This window comes from Saccopteryx leptura, unplaced genomic scaffold (genome assembly GCF_036850995.1).
Source record: "Saccopteryx leptura isolate mSacLep1 unplaced genomic scaffold, mSacLep1_pri_phased_curated manual_scaffold_20, whole genome shotgun sequence".
Classification (NCBI taxonomy): Eukaryota; Metazoa; Chordata; class Mammalia; order Chiroptera; family Emballonuridae; genus Saccopteryx; species Saccopteryx leptura.
The window spans coordinates 1,311,046-1,327,971 of record NW_027095702.1 but is presented as its reverse complement, the minus strand read 5'-3'; the positions used below and the strand labels follow the sequence as shown (position 1 = coordinate 1,327,971).

Below are 16,926 nucleotides of genomic sequence, written 5' to 3'. Positions count from 1 at the left end.
AGAATAGTCCTGACACCTTCTGTTATATATGTGGCTGTTACATACTTCAACATCAAAGGCGAAATATTTCATCATTTGTGACACATGCATATATTGCCTATTTTCAAGTTCCCCTTGGCAATCAAGATAAGAATTGGGCTCTTCATATTGTATGTCATAATTGTGAGGAAATGCTTCATGACTGGACAAAAGGAAAACACAAAGGAATGCCTTTTGGTATTCCCATGGTTTGGCATGAACCTAAGAACCACAGCAGTGACTTTTATTTCTGTCTGTCCATACAAAGGACATCGGCAAGAAAAAACAGCATATGACCACATATCCTAATATTCCTTCAGCAATATGACCTATCCCACACTCTGAGACACTCCTGGTTCCAGTTTTCAATGGTTTTATTTCTTCTAAGGATGAAGAAAGTGAACATGGTGATCAAGTGTATTTTGATAAGATGCATGAGGAAATGGTTGTAGAATCTGAAGGGACTTCTTCCGATGCCAAGCAGTCATTAACCCCTCAGCAGTTTAGCCAACCCGAATTTAATGACTTAGTAAGAATGAGATAAAAATTGTCCTCAACTTTCTGAAGTATGAGGAGCATAACTGGATCATTTGTGTGGATCTTGAAATGGTAAATTTCCTGCTAGGACAACAGAGAGGTTTCACGAAGTATCCTTGCTTTCTGTGTTTGTGGGACAGCTGAGCTCAGGAGAAACACTGGACACAGAAGGAGTGGCTGAAACGTGAGGCTCTGGAAGTAGGGATGCAAAATATTGTGAATGAACCTGTAGTTAATCAAGACAGGATCAATTTTCTCCCACTTCACATCAAACTTGGCTTAATGAAGCAGTTTGTTCAGGCTTTGAATAGAGAAAGTGAATGCTTTCAACATATTATTTCTGCTTTTCCTGCCTTGTCCTTCGAGAAGATAAAAGCAGGTGTATTCGATGGACCTCAAATTCGAACCCTCATTCATGTCGAAGAATTTGGCAGGAAGAGAATAGGAGGAGGGGAGCACCAGGCAGTCTTTTGTGGCAGTTACAAAGAACTTCTTTGGCAACAAAAAAGCAGAAAAACTAGAACTTCTGGTTCAAAGGATGCTGTTGGCTTTCTCTGCGACATTGGCTGGGAACACGAGCGTTAAGATTTCACTTCCTGAACTGTCACCACTTGATAAGTTTCCCCGAAAATCTTGCAGCTGTTAGTAGATGAGCAGACTACTGCTAGAGGCATCCAACGAGATTGTCCTCAACAAGTACCACCAAATGCAAACTTTTGCCTGAATAGAATTTAAATTGGTTTTGTGCAAATTTTATGATTAAAATAAGTGTTTTAATATGTTCTATTTTGAAATTGTAGACCAGGGGTAGTCAACCTTTTTATACCTACCACCCACTTTTGTATCTCTGTTAGTAGTAAAGTTTTCTAACCGCCCACCAATTCCACAGTAATGGTGATTTATAAAGTAGGAAATTAACTTTGCTTTATAAAATTTATAAAGCAGAGTTATAGCAAGTTAAAGCATATAATACTACTTGCTTACCAAGTGCTTTATGTCGGATTTTTGCTGTTTGGCAGAATAAACCTTTATATAACAACTTATTATAGTTAAATCTATCTTTTTATTTATACTTTGGTTGCTCTGCTACCACCCACCATGAAAGCTGGAATGCCCACTAGTGGGCAGTAGGGACCAGGTTGATTACCACTGTTGTAGACAAATTCTGATGCAATCATATCTTTTAGTGTATTAGTGTATTTAATGTATTATATAAATTACTATATTTTCACAAACATGATGCCCAAGAAGACATTCTACTTCATTATGTTAAACTAAATGTTGAAAATTTTTACAAATAAAATAAAAACCTAAAATCTTGAATTGCAAAAAACTATAGTTTACAGAAAAAAACTAATGTCAGATTTGAGATCAGCACACTCGAATTAGGTAAGAACAAGTGTTTTTGTGGATGCAACAAAAATTTTTTCCCCAGTGTTATAAATTATGTCACAATTTTTGAACAGGTCCAATAAGTATGAATTAAGTGTCTAAAAATCATATAATATGCTTAGTTTTGAAAGCTATTTACTTACAGAAATTTCAGGATTTGAAAGCTCACATAGAAGTTTCTTGGCATCAGTAACTGCTTCATATAATCTCAGGTATTGTCCATCACTGGCTACAAAACACGCACTAGGAGAGTTGCAGTGTGCACCTACAAAGCAATTACAAACAGTTAAAAGTCAACTCTTAAACAATAATGTCCAAAATTTAAATTTATTAAAACAAAATCAGAATGCTTACCTAAACAATAACTGGGTATAAGAGTGGGCAGCCATGCCACATTGGAAAATGAGAAACATGAAGAGAATTAATCCGGGCAAGCTCTGAAACACCTCCAGAAAAAGACAATGGCCCAACTGGATCAACCCTCCAAAGAATTAGTTCACTATAAACTGCACTGGGGTCCTGAATTTTCACATCAACAGGGATTTTCTTCTGCTGTGCCAAATCTTCAGTATTTACAGCATCATTGGGTTGTTTTTGGTTATCAAGATCTGGTGTCCTTAATGCATTACGGTGTGATGTTGTCAATAATAATGGTAATACTGAATGGCAAGCTAAATCATTAAGATGAAAGTGATGACCACAATATCTGGATTTGTGGGAAATACTGAGAACTTCAGAAAAAGCAGATTCCTCAGCAAAACTGACTAGCCACTGATTCAGAGAGCCATCAGCATGCTTTGAAATCATCATAACATTAGGGGTAAAAATACTTAATTTTAAGCTATTAGTTGATTTGCTGTGGCCAGAAGAGATAAGCATTGATGCGGAACATGTGAGGCTAGGAGGCTTTTGTTTCCCTTGCTGAATAGCCAAGTCAACATTCTTGGTACAGGCATACATCACTATGCTTTTACAGAGAGAGTTTGCATCACCTGTGGAGAAAGCTACAGAAATTCTGGAAACAAAGGACACCTAGAACTAAGAAAGTGAGCATTAGAACACATGAAATTTTATAAAGCAGTATTACAAAACTGTACCCACATTTAAAAGGAAGTAGCTCTTCAGAGATCTTAATAATAGTACCTGTACTTGATGAAACATACCAGGCTGGTATTCATCCAGCCAATCCACATGCCAAACCAGCAAAGAGCCATCCATGGGATGTATACTGAATAGCATGTCTGCATTTTTACTCCATTCAGACAGAAGTAGTTCAATCTGATGATCAATGGCAGCTGATGGTAATGGTATAAAACTTGAGTTCGGTACCATTTTATCTCCACTCAATTCATTCTTTTCATGATTTATTTTCAGATCGTCAACATCATCATCCATTTCTATAAGCAAAAAGGTTCATGAATCAAGTAAATATAATCAAGCTATTACTATAAATAGAGATATATCTTTAAAAATGCATTCAAGATGAAAAACATACTAGTTTTCATAAATAAGAAATGGGCTCCCCTTTAGAAATAACCTTGCTCCAGGAATATAAGGCCACTGTAGTTAATGGAGTAATCAGAAGGGCTTTAGACCTGAGTCAGTGGAGTATTGGTAGAAGGGTTATTATTAAACAGGAAAATAGTTAAACTGGTTTCTAAACCCAGATGTATACCACAATTAACTACTTAGCAGTGAGACCCACTAATTGTCTGGACCTTAGTTTTGCTTATGGTAAAATGAGGTAGTTGGAGCCAGTGCTATAATTGTGGGCTGAATTTTAAATATACATTATTGGAATGTAATTTTCACTTTTTTCATAACTAAGATTTACCAAATCCCGAGTCTGCTATACCACCTATCCTCTAGGTATATGCACTTATAACTGATAGGACATTTTATTTTATTTTTATTATAATTTTATTTTTTTAATGGGGTGACATCAGTAAATCAGCTTACATATATTCAAAGATCAACAAGTCCAGGTTATCTTGTCTTTCAATTATGTTGCATACCCATCACAAAAAGTCAGATTGTCCTTTGTCACCTTCCTTCTAGTTTTCTTTGTGCCCCTCCCCCTCCCCCTTTCCCTCTCCCTCTCCCTTTCCCCCCTCACCCCGTAACCACCACACTCTTATCAATGTCTCTTAGTTTCACTTTTATGTGATAGGACATTTTAAACAAATACATTTATGGTGCCCAATTTTCAGATTTTCTTCAACACATAAGTAATTAAAAATAAACTGGTATAACAACTTAACAAAGGTAAATATGTATATTCTGGCCTCTATTCAAATACCCTGATCCCTATTCCTGTTTAGGAATACAGAGACTTTCTTTCTTTTTTTTTTTTTTACAGAGACAGAGCGAGAGTCAGAAAAAGGGATAGACAGGGACAGACAGACAGGAACGGAGAGAGATGAGAAGCATTAATCATTAGTTTTTTTGTTTTTTTTTTTTTTATGTTTTTTTAAATTTTATTTATTCATTTTAGGGAGGAGAGAGAAAGGGAGAGAGAGACACAGAGAGGGAGAGAGAGAGGAGAGAGAGACAGAGAGAAGGTGGGGAGGAGCTGGAAGCATCAACTCCCGTATGTGCCTTGACCAGGCAAGCCCAGGGTTTTGAACCGGGGACCTCAGCATTTCCAGGTCGACGCTTTATGCACTGTGCCACCACAGGTCAGGCTTAATCATTAGTTTTTCCTTGCGACACCTAAGTTGTTCATTGACTGCTTTCTCATATGTACCTTGACCGTGGGGCTACAGCAGACCAAGTGACCCTCTGCTCGAGCCAGCGACTTTGAGTCCAGGCTGGTGAGGTTTGCTCAAACCAGATGAGCCCACACTTAAGCTGGTAACCTCACGGTTTTGAATCTGGGTCCTCCACATTCCAGTCCGACACTCTATCCACTGTGCCACCACCTGGTCAGGCTAGAGAGACTTTTTTTTTTTTTTTTGTATTTTTCTGAAGCTGGAAACGGAGAGAGACAGTCAGACAGACTCCCGCATACGCCCGACCGGGATCCACCCGGCACGCCCACCAGGGGCGACGCTCTGTCCACCAGGGGGCGATGCTCTGCCCCTCCAGGGCATCGTTCTGCCGTGGCCAGAGCCACTCTAGCGCCTGGGGCAGAGGACAAGGAGCCATCCCCAGCGCCCGGGTCATCTTTGCTCCAATGGAGCCTTGGCTGCGGGAGGAGAAGAGAGAGACGGAGAGGAAGGAGTGGGGGGTGGAGAAGCAAATGGGCGCTTCTCCTATGTGCCCTGGCCGGGAATCGAACCCGGGTCACCTGCACGCCAAGCTGACACTCTACCGCTGAGCCAACCAGCCAGGGCCTAGAGAGACTTTCTTAAAAGAGACTCTCAAAAATGTTAGACTGTTTACCAGATTTTAAAAATTGGTCAAGACATACAAATCATTAAGAAAAAAATAATTCAATAGAAAATCACGTAAAGAGGAAGAAGCAGCAAACTACAAAAGGGCTAAAATAATTCTGGTCAATTTGCATTCAAGAAAATGCCAAGTAAAACAAGTTGGCATTTTCCTCATATTGGCTGGCAAAATGTAACATAGTATATAGTATAATAGCAAGGACATGAAAAAAGATATTTGAATGTACGTAGAGGAAGTATAAACTGGTAAACATTTCTGGAGGTCAATTTGGCAGAAGTTACTATGCTGTACATCTGAAATTAATCTGAAAATAAGATTTAAAAAGTTAAATTAAAAAATATATAACAGAGCCTGCCCAGTGGTGGCACAGTGGATAAAACATCAACCTGGGGCTCTGAGGTCCCAGGTTTAAAACACTAAGGTTGCTGGCTTGAGTATGTTTCCATCCAGTTTGAGAGCAGGGTTCCAGCTTAAGTGCGGGGTTGCTGGCTTGAACATGGAATCACAGACATGACCCCATGATTGCTGGCTTGAGCTCAAAGGTAGCTGGCTTGAAGCCCAGGGTCACTGGCTTGAGCCCAGGGTCACTGACTTGAGCAAGGGGTCACTGGCTCAGCTGGAGCCCGACAGTAAAGGCATGTACAAGAAGCAATCAATAAACAAGTAAAGTGCTGCAACTACAAGCTCATGCTTCTCATCTCTTTCCCTTCCTGTCTGTCCATCTGTCTCTTTCTTGAAAAAGTAAAAATAAAATAAAAAAGAAAGAAAAAAAATGTATGGCAGAAATTATCAAAACTTATTGAAATTTAAAATGTTTATACCTGGCAATTCCATACTTAGGAATCTATGCTATAGAAATTTAACACAATGATGAAAAGATATGTCATTGTACCATTATCAATACAATGAAAAACAATTTAAATCAATTTAAATACCATCAATAGAGAAAGTTTTCTCTTAACATTGAATACTCAGGCGCTATTAAAAAAGATGGAATTTAAAAAGCAAGTTGCAAAACACTATTTTTGGTTTAAAAATGAACTCTCATAGTAGAATTTAAAAAAAAAACTGACTATATGAATACATGTGTAGGAAGATAGAAAAGAATAAATGTAGGACACTCAATAATACGGAAACTTTAAACCTATCTATACCATTTGATTTATTTTCCTAATGAGCATGTACAATCTCATAATTAAAACTTTTTAAAAACAAAAAGATGTATGAACCACCACCTATGGCAGAGATGGCTAAGTGGCCACCACAAATCTGTGCTTCCTACTTCTTAACACAGTATGGCTGGTGATCCAGTCAGGATAGAATGGCTGGTTATCCAGGTCAGGGACCGCATGGAGCCTATAACTAGCGCTTTCCAATGAAATAAGAAAATGATTATGTGCCAATTCTGAATCAAAACTGAGAAACAGCCATACTGTCTCCTCTCTTTACCAACTGATTAAAGCTAAAAGCAGAAGAGTTTTAGGTCATAGTATAAACCTTCTCAAACTTTAATGTACATAACAATCACCTGGAGATTTCTTCAAAGTATGGGCTCTTACTTAGTAGTTCTGGGTAGAACCTGAGCTTGTGCTTTTTTTTTTTTTTTTTTTTTTTTAGAGCAGCAGGAAGAGAGAGAAACAGGAACATTGAGCTGCTCTTGTATGTGCCCTGACCTGGGAATCAAACCAGAAACCTCCACACTCCAGGAGGACATTCGACCAACCAAGCTATCTGGCCAGGGCTTAATTTTTCTTTTTTTTTTTAGATTTTATTTATTCATTTTTAGAGATAGAGGGGAGAGAGAGAGAAGTGGGGGAAGAGCAGGAAGCATCAACTTCCATATGCACCTTGACCAGGCAAGGCCAGGGTTTCAAACCAGTAACCTCAGGGTTCCAGGTCGATGCTTTTTCCACTGCGCCACCACAAGTCAGGTTTAATTTTTTATTTTCTTTTATTGATTTTTAGAGACAGAGAGAGGAAGGGAGAGAGAGTGGATGTGTGCCCTGACCAAGGATCAAACCCACAACCCTGCTGTTTCTGGACAGTGCTCTTAACCAACTGAGTTAATGGGCTTGGGCCAAGATTGTGCATTTCTAACATGTTTCCAGGTACTGCCAATGCTGCTAGTCCACAGATAGTCCTTTAAGTGGCAAGGCCTTAGGGGGTGATTAAGCCTATGTATGGAGATGTGTGAATCACTACATCACTAGTAGAAGAAACAGGAACCTAAAACAGAAACACATACCCTAAATCAGGGGTCCCCAAACTTTTTACACAGGGGGCCAGTTCACTGTCCCTCAGACCGTTGGAGGGCCGGACTATAAAAAAAACTATGAACAAATCCCTATGCACACTGCACATATCTTATTTTAAAGTAAAAAAACAAAACAGGAACAAATACAATGTTTAAAATAAAGAACAAGTAAATTTAAATCAACAAACTGACCAGTATTTCAATGGGAACTATGGGCCTGCTTTTGGCTAATGAGATGGTCAATGTCCGGCTCCATATTTGTCACTGCTAGCCATAACAAGTGATATGATGCACATCTGGAGCTGTGACACGTGCGTCCCGCATTACCGAAAGTAGTACTGTACGTGAGCGCCCCGCGCTTTGTGGCGCTGCCACATACAGTACTCCAGGAGCCATCCTGTGCTCCTCTCACTGACGACCAATGAAAGAGGTGCCCCTTTTGGAAGTGCAGCGGGGGCCGCATGCGGCCCACAGGCCATAGTTTGGGGACCCCTGCCCTAAATTATTAAATGAGCTAGTCCACGTTTGTATTAATGCAATGGAAATTTTGAAGTTTATTTCTGACAGTGGCTAGTGTTTCCCTAATATAAAAATATTTGCTATTTTGAACAAAATTTACATTTTTTATCCTTCATAAAGCTTTACCTTCATCAGATTTTACATCTGCCTGATTCAAGTCTTCTACACTGGCCTCAGAAGATGGCTGTTCAAAACGTTTTCTAAGTTGCTGTAAAAAGACTTCCATGGACAAAGTAAAATGTAACTCTTTATTGTTTAGCCAGTGTACCACAAAAGGTCCACTCTTCTCTTCATGTTCACTTAGAGTTAGAGATGTAATAGAAGGAAGAAGTGGAATGTCTGTAAAGAAAAACAAAAACAATTAAAATTTCTAACAACATCCAGGTCTCATTTTTTATTGACTATTCCATTTATCTTTAAACCTCTGCAATACATTTTATTTAATCTATAAATAAGACTCTCAATATAAAGTCTGCCACTTATTATTGATAACAGACTTAATGGTAAATTTAACATACCTATTATAAAGGAGATAAAATTATATATTCTAGGTTATGTATAATAACTTATTTTTATATTCATATATTTTTCTTAATTCTAAAAAATTCTCATTGAGAAACATTTGTAATTTGTAGACATTTTAATAAGTCTTAATTTATATATACACTGTGTTAAGAAACATATTTTAACCTGATCTACCAGGCAAAACCCATCATTATGACATCAAAGGAACCAGTGATTTAACTGCACAACAACTTTCCTTCTTACTTAACAGACTGAAATTTCAACTTTTTAAATGACCCCGCCCGTCAATACAACTCTAAGACACTGCTCATTTATTAACATCAAGATCGATGTTGGAAAGTGAAAATTTGATATTCCCTTCTTATATTCAAGAAAGGCATTCAAGAAGAACCAAATCAGCTATAAAAATATTGTCCCCTGGTATTACTTTTGATATAATTACTAAATTAAACATTTTGAAGTACAAATTCAAAGTAAGTTATGACAATCCCTAATTAATAGAGGTGAAGAAAAAAATTTGTCTATCATATTAAATGACATCTAAGTGTAGCTCATGCTGGTATCTGCTGAAGAGTAAAGACTGAAATAGATTCAGAGAATATATTCTAATTCTATGCTTCATGAGAGCAAGGATCACATGTTTTTATCACCCTTCTTTCTCCACTTCCTGTCACTATCTTCAGTCCCTATACTGGCACAGACTAAACATTCAATAAAAGCAGTGAGGGACTTAACTGCCCATTCCATTGTTTCTAGGTGATAAACACTAATGCAGGGATTAAGACAGTGGCCTGCAAGAATCCTAATCGGTACAGTTTTCTGATTTTTGATTTATAATCAACCCCCCAAAAATCAGGAATGCCTCTGGTAGATGACAGACTTAGTTGTTAAGATATACAAGGAGGGACTAATGCTGTCTTTTAGCAGAAGCATTCTGGTTTTCAAAATAAAACAAAACAAAAAACACATTTCCTTGTCCTGACCTCATTTAAAGAATTTGATTTATGTCATTTTTTTATGAGAAACGTTCATGGAAAGGATATCAAAAACAGAACTAAGAGAATAGGCTCTTACGAGCTCCTCTCCTGTTTCTATTTGGCAAATAAATAAGGCCACACCTGAGAGAGGGGTTATAAATAAGAAATAGAGCATCCAGAAAGGTCATTACAAAATATCTATAATTTCAGAAAAAAATTTTGTCTGTCTACCTGCTAATAATATTTTGCTTTGATTTGCTCTGTATGTAGGGATTTTCCTTAGGGACCTACAATCTAAGAAACATTTTAGACCTTTCCTTATTGAAAGAAGTCAAAGAGATGCTCCACTGGAAGTAAGGCCCTTAGCCTTTTCCAAGTGAGAATTCAAGCTTTCTATAATCAAAAAATATTGTCTTTTACTCAGAGAGACTCAAAATTATTCCACAAATCTTAAAGTTACCTCTGGGTATTATAAACTTTGTCAGAGTGTGTGTGTGTGTGTGTGTGTGTGTGTGTATAGATACATTTTTTCCACTGGTATTTATTTTTAACTTAGTTTTACATTGAAATTATTGCAGTGACACTGGTTAACAAAACTATATAGGTTTCAGGTGCAACACATCTTATATACACCGTATTGTCAATGTATATATTTTGATAAAGGTAATAATTTTTTACAAGCCTGTATACCTTTTTAACAAAAATAATAGCACTCCCCTTTACAGTTTCTTGGCTTGTAAATTCTTTTAGAGCTGGGACTGTTGTCAACCAAATAAAAGAGAATCATCAAATACTCTTTATTCCTACCACAAGTATCTCTACACTTTAATTTATCAAAGCACTTGTCACTTTTATTCAAATAACTAATGGATCATATTTATCACTGTGTCTTTGAAGAATGCAATATAGCAAATCCAGTGTGCTATAGAAAAATAGGTGATGTTAAATTTATGCTTAAGAATATCCCAAATACATAAAAAGTTCAGATTAATGCTTATCTTCTGGGGAGAAGTAGGGTGAAAGAAAGATGAAAAAGGCTTTTACTATTCATTTTCTATACAAATGGCATTTTTTTTTAATAAATTTTTATTAATGGTAATGGGATGACATTAATAAATCAGGGTACATATATTCAAAGAAAACATGTCTAGGTTATTTTGTCATTAAATTATGTTGCATACCCCTCGCCCAAAGTCAGATTGTCCTTCGCCACCCTCTATCTAGTTCTCTGTGCCCCTCCCCCTCCCCCTAACTCTCCCCCTGTCCTCCCTCCCCCCACCCCTGGTTACCACCACACTCTTGTCCATGTCTCTTAGTCTCATTTTTATGTTCCACCAATGTATGGAATCATGTAGTTCTTGTTTTTTTCTGATTTACTTATTTCACTCCGTATAATGTTACCAAGATCCCACCATTTTGCTGTAAATGATCTGATGTCATCATTTCTTATGGCTGAGTAGTATTCCATAGTGTATATGTGCCATATCTTCTTTATCCAGTCTTCTATTGAAGGGCTTTTTGGTTGTTTCCATGTCTTGGCCACTGTGAACAGTGCTGCAATGAACATGGGGCTACATGTGTCTTCACGTATCAATGTTTCTGAGGTTTTGGGGTATATACCCAGTAAAGGGATTGCTGGGTCATAAGGTAGTTCTATTTTCAGTTTTTTGAAGAACCACCATACTTTCCTCCATAATGGTTGTACTACTTTACAGTCCCACCAACAGTGAATGAGGGTTCCTTTTTCTCCACAGCCTCTCCAACATTTGCTATTACCCGTCTTGTTGATAATAGCTAATCTAACAGGGGTGAGGTGGTATCTCATTGTAGTTTTGATTTGCATTTCCCTAATAACTAATGAAGCTGAGCATCTTTTCATATATCTGTTGGCCATTTGTATCTCACCTGGGAGAAGTGTCTATTCATGTCCTCTTCCCATTTTTTTATTGGATTGTTTGTTTGTTTGTTCTTGAGTTTTATGAGTTCTTTGTAAATTTTGGAAATTAGGCCCTTATCTGAGCTGTTGTTTGAAAATATCATTTCCCATTTAGTTGGCTGTCTGTTTATTTTGATATCAGTTTCTCTTGCTGAGCAAAAACTTTTATTCTGATGTAGTCCCATTCATTTATCTTTGCCTTCACTTCTCTTGCCATAATGTTCTTTAAAACCCAGGTCCATGATTTTACTACCTATGTCTTCTTCTATGTACTTTATTGTTTCAGGTCTTATATTTAGGTCTTTGATCCATTTTGAATTAATTTTAGTACACGGGGACAGGCTGTAGTCGAGTTTCATTCTTTTGCATGTGGCTTTCCAGTTTTCCCAACACCATTTGTTGAAGAGGCTTTCTTTTCTCCATTGTGTGTTGTTGGCCCCTTTATCAAAGATTATTTGACCATATATATGTGGTTTTATTTCTGGGCTTTCTATTCTGTTCCATTGGTCTGAGTGTCTATTTTTCTGCCAATACCATGCTGTTTTGATTATCGTGGCCCTATAATATAGTTTAAAGTCAGGTATTGTAATGCCCCCAGCTTCATTCTTTTTCCTTAGGATTGTTTTGGCTATTCGGGGTTTTTTATAGTTCCATATAAATCTGATGATTTTTTGTTCCATTTCTTTAAAAAATCTCATAGGGATTTTGATGGGAATTGCATTAAATTTGTATATTGCTTTGGGTAATATGGCCATTTTGATTATATTTATTCTTCCTATCCAAGAACAAGGAATATTTTTCCATCTCATTGTATCTTTTTCGATTTCCCTTAACAATGCTTTGTAATTTTCATTATATAGGTCCTTTACATTCTTTGTTATGTTTATTCCTAGGTATTTTATTTTTTTTGTTGCAATCGTGAAGGGGATTATTTTTTTGAGTTCGTTTTCTAATATTTCATTGTTGGCATAGAGAAAGGCTATGGACTTCTGTATGTTAATTTTGTATCCTGCGACCTTACTGTATTGGTTTATTGTTTCTAATAATCTTTTTGTGGAGTCCTTCGGGTTTTCGATGTATAGGATCATATCATCAGCAAAAAGTGATACCTTTACTTCTTCTTTTCCGATATGGATGCCTTTTATTTCTTTGTCTTGTCTGATTGCTCTGGCCAGAACTTCTAGCACCACGTTAAATAAGAGTGGAGAGAGTGGACAACCCTGTCTTGTTCCTGATTTAAGGTAGAAAGTCCTCAGTTTTATGCCGTTTAAAATGATGTTGGCTGATGGTTTATCATATATGGCCTTTATCATGTTGAGATATTTTCCTTCTATACCCATTTTGTTGAGAGTCTTAAACATAAAATTGTGTTGTATTTTATCAAAAGCCTTTTCTGCATCTATTGATAAGATCATGTGGTTTTTGTTCTTTGTTTTGTTGATATGGTGTATTACGTTAACCGTTTTGTGTATGTTGAACCATCCTTGAGATTCTGGGATGAATCCCACTTGATCATGATGTATTATTTTTTTTAATATGTTGTTGTATTCGGTTTGCCAGTATTTTGTTTAGAATTTTAGCATCTGTATTCATTAGAGATATTGGTCTGTAGTTTTCTTTCTTTGTGCCATCCTTGCCAGGTTTTGGTATGAGGGTTATGTTGGCCTCATAAAATGTGTTTGGAAGTATTGCTTCTTCTTCAATTTTTTGGAAGACTTTGAGTAGAATAGGAACCAAGTCTTGTTTGAATGTTTGATAGAATTCACTAGTATAACCGTCAGGGCCTGGACTGTTATTTTTGGGGAGATTTTTAATAGCTTTTTCTATTTCCTCCCTGCTGATTGGTCTGTTTAGGCTTTCTGCTTCTTCATGACTCAGTCTAGGAAGGTTTTATTGTTCTAGGAATTTATCCATTTCTTCTAGATTGTTGTATTTGGTGGCATATAATTTTTCATAGTATTCTACAATAATTCTTTGTATATCTTTGATGTCTGTGGTGATCTCTCCTCTTTCATTTTGGATTTTATTTATTTGAGTCCTGTGCCTTTTTTCCTTGGTGAGTCTTGCCAAAGGTTTGTCAATTTTGTTGATCTTTTCAAAGAACCAGCTCCTTGTTTTATTGATTTTTTCTATAGTTTTTCTGTTCTCTATTTCATTTATTTCTGCTCTGATATTTATTATCTCCTTTCTTCGGCTGGTTTTGGGTTGTCTTTGTTCTTCTGTTTCTAGTTCCTTAAGGTGTGAAGTGGTTTACTTCGGCTCTCTCTTGTTTGTTCATATAGGTCTGAAGTGATATGAACTTTCCTCTTATTACTGCTTTTGCTGCATCCCAGAGATTCTGATATGTCGTATTTTCATTTTCACTTGTCTGTATATATCTTTTGATCTCTGCGCTTATTTCTTCTTTGACCCATTCATTTTTTAGAAGTATGTTGTTTAGTTTCCACATTTTTGTGGGTTTTTCCCCCTCTTTTTTGCAGTTGAATTCTAGTTTCAAGGCTTTATGATCAGAAAATATGCTTGGTACAATTTCAATTTTTCTAAATTTGCTGATATTGTCTTTGTGGCCCAACATATGGTCAATTCTTGAGAATGTTCCATGTACACTAGAGAAAAATGTATACTCTGTCGCTTTGGGATGAAATGTCCTGTAGATGTCTATCATATCCAGGTGTTCTAGTATTTCGTTTAAGGCCACTATATCTTTATTGATTCTCTGTTTGGATGACCGATCTAGAGCCGTCAGCGGAGTATTGAGGTCTCCAAATATGATTGTATTTTTGTTAGTTTTTGTTTTAAGGTAAATAAGTAGCTGTCTTATATATTTTGGTGCTCCTTGGTTTGGTGCATATATATTAAGGATTGTTATGTCTTCTTGATTCAGTGTCCCCTTAATCATTATGAAATGACCATTTTTGTCTCTGAGTACTTTTTCGGTCTTGTAGTCAGCATTATCAGATATGAGTATTGCAACACCTGCTTTTTTTTTGGGTGTTGTTTGCTTGGAGTATTGTTTTCCAGCCTTTCACTTTGAATTTGTTTTTATCCTTGTTGCTTAGATGTGTTTCTTGTAGGCAGCATATAGTTAGATTTTCTTTTTTAATCCATTCTGCTACTCTGTGTCTTTTTATTGGTAAGTTTAATCCATTTACATTTAGTGTAATTATTGACACTTGTGGGTTCCCTACTGCCATTTTATAAATTGCTTTCTGTTAGTTTTGTATCTAGTTTGATTCTTCTCTTTTGTTTTTCTATCATTTGTTTTTGTTTGTTTGTGTTCCATACTTCTTTCCTCTGTTGCTACCTTTTTTAAGTCAAGTGTTTTTGTGGTGTTTTTTTCTAGGGTGGTTACCATTAAGTAATGAAAAGGGTACCTACCATATTCATTGTAGTGCCCTATCTTATAAGTATTTCTGCACTTCATCGTCCTTTGCTACTCTTAATCTTATTCTCTCCCCCCTTTTTTTCCTTTGTTGTCACAGTTTAAGTTTGGTTTTATTGTGTTCTTGGTGGAGCTGTTACTTGTGGTGTTGTTTTATTTTGTTCTTTGAATCTGGTTGGAAAACCCCCTTTAGTATTTCCTGGAGTGGGGGCTTTCTGTTGATAAATTCTCTCATCTTTTCTGTATTTGTGAATGTTTTTAGATCTCCTTCGTACTTGAATGATAGCTTTGATGGGTATAGTATTCTTGGCTGAAAGTACCTCTCTTTCAGGGCTTTAAATATTGGGGTCCACTCTCTTCTAGCTTGTAGAGTTTCTGCTGAGAAATCTGATGATAATCTAATAGGCCTTCCTTTATATGTTGTACTCTTCTTTTCCCTGGCTGCCTTGAGAATTTTTTCTTTGTCATTGGTTTGTGTCATCTTTATTATGATGTGGCAAGGCTTTGGGAAAGGCTCTGGCAGTCAGGGCCTCCAGTGTAATCAGGCGGGGGTGGGAGTCAATTGTTGTCAACGTGACTGTTCAGCGCCTAGCAACAGTTGGACCTCTCAACCCAGGCTTTCCACACTTTGTAGCCTGTTTTGGCTGGGAAGAAGAGGCACTAGTCTCTGCTTGCGACTAGTGTAGATCTTATTATCTGCCAAGTCCTTCTTGTTAGCGTTTATCCCTGAATATGGAGGCTCTATCAATCAGAAGTTGCCCCCGCCCCTTTAGCGAGAGGCACTAAAAAATATCACGCCTCTTGTCTTGGGTCGCTGAACTGAGAGAGATCTTATCAATTAGAACCAAGGGTGCGCAGATTTCACGGGTTAAGTTAATTTCAGTAATTGGGTCGCAGCTGTGCTCCCGAAGGTATTTCAGGCTGCCTGCGCGCACCCCTCCCCCAACGCTTGATTGTTAGCTTGAATGGCTGGGTGAGGTGCCCCGACCACGGAGAGAATCTCCCAAGTATGGAATACCGCCCTGAGGCCTCTCCCGCTCCCCCCGCTGGTGGCGGCTGGGGAGCACTGGGCGCAGGATGATGGGGCACCCTGGGTGTGCGGGCCAGCAGTGCGCTCTGGGCGGGTGGAATGCCCAGGGTACACGCGCGAATGGGGTGCTCCGGGCACCGGTGGCTGGCGACTCTCACTCGCAGTGCGCGGGCCGCTGGGAACGTTATCGGTGCTCGGTCTGCAACCAGACCGGGCGCGCGCCAGCGGCTGCTCGCCGCTCTGGAGTGTGGGCGGTGCTCACTCTGCAACCAAACCGGGCGTGCGCCTGCGGCTGCTCGTGGCTGCTCGCGGCGGCTGTTCGCGGCGGCTGCTCGCGGCTGCTGCTCGCGGCTCCCGAGTGTGGGCTGACTCACCACCACCACAGGCGCACTCCCTCGCGGCTTGAATGAACGTCCCTGCGGTAGCTTCCTCCACACCCTCGTCTGTCAGATTCAAGTGATAACAGTCCTTTCGCTTTCAGTTTGTGTGGAACTCCGGAATGCTCCGAGGATAAATTTTCCTGTTTCTAGTTGATAAATTTGTTGTGATTTTGGGGAGATCTGTCGGACGCGCTGCTCACGGTGCCTTTCCGTGACGTCACTCCCCAGATGGCATTAATGATAGGCAATTACTGTTTTAATTTTTTCCCAGTAATATTCTATGGTTTTACTTTAAATGTCTCAGCTGTGATCAGTTGGGGCTTATTTATTTATTTATTTATTTGTTTGTTTATACCTTCATTTTAGAGAGGAGAGTGAGAATGAAAGAGACAGACACAGAGAGAGAGAGAGAGAGAAAGGGTGGAGGAATAGGAATCATCAACTCCCATATGTGCCTTGACCAGACAAGTGCAGGGTTTTGAACTGGCAACCTCAGCGTTCCAGATCAAAGCTTTATCCACTTCACCACCACAGGTCAGGCCTGTGATCAGTTGGTTTTGAAACTCACAGAAAATATTTCCTA

General features: G+C 38.2%; 1 protein-coding gene across 1 annotated transcript in view; it reads right to left on the bottom strand.

The window, feature by feature from the left end:
* Positions 1 to 1,086: 1,086 nt before the first annotated feature.
* LOC136386903 (dmX-like protein 1) overlaps positions 1,087 to 16,926 on the bottom strand; it is a 34,409-nt gene continuing 18,569 nt past the window's right edge. The window contains 5 exon segments of the mRNA XM_066358023.1: positions 1,087 to 1,194; positions 2,091 to 2,212; positions 2,394 to 2,979; positions 3,091 to 3,344; positions 8,240 to 8,452. Of these exon segments, the coding sequence (XP_066214120.1) occupies positions 1,087 to 1,194; positions 2,091 to 2,212; positions 2,394 to 2,979; positions 3,091 to 3,344; positions 8,240 to 8,452 (1,283 nt within the window).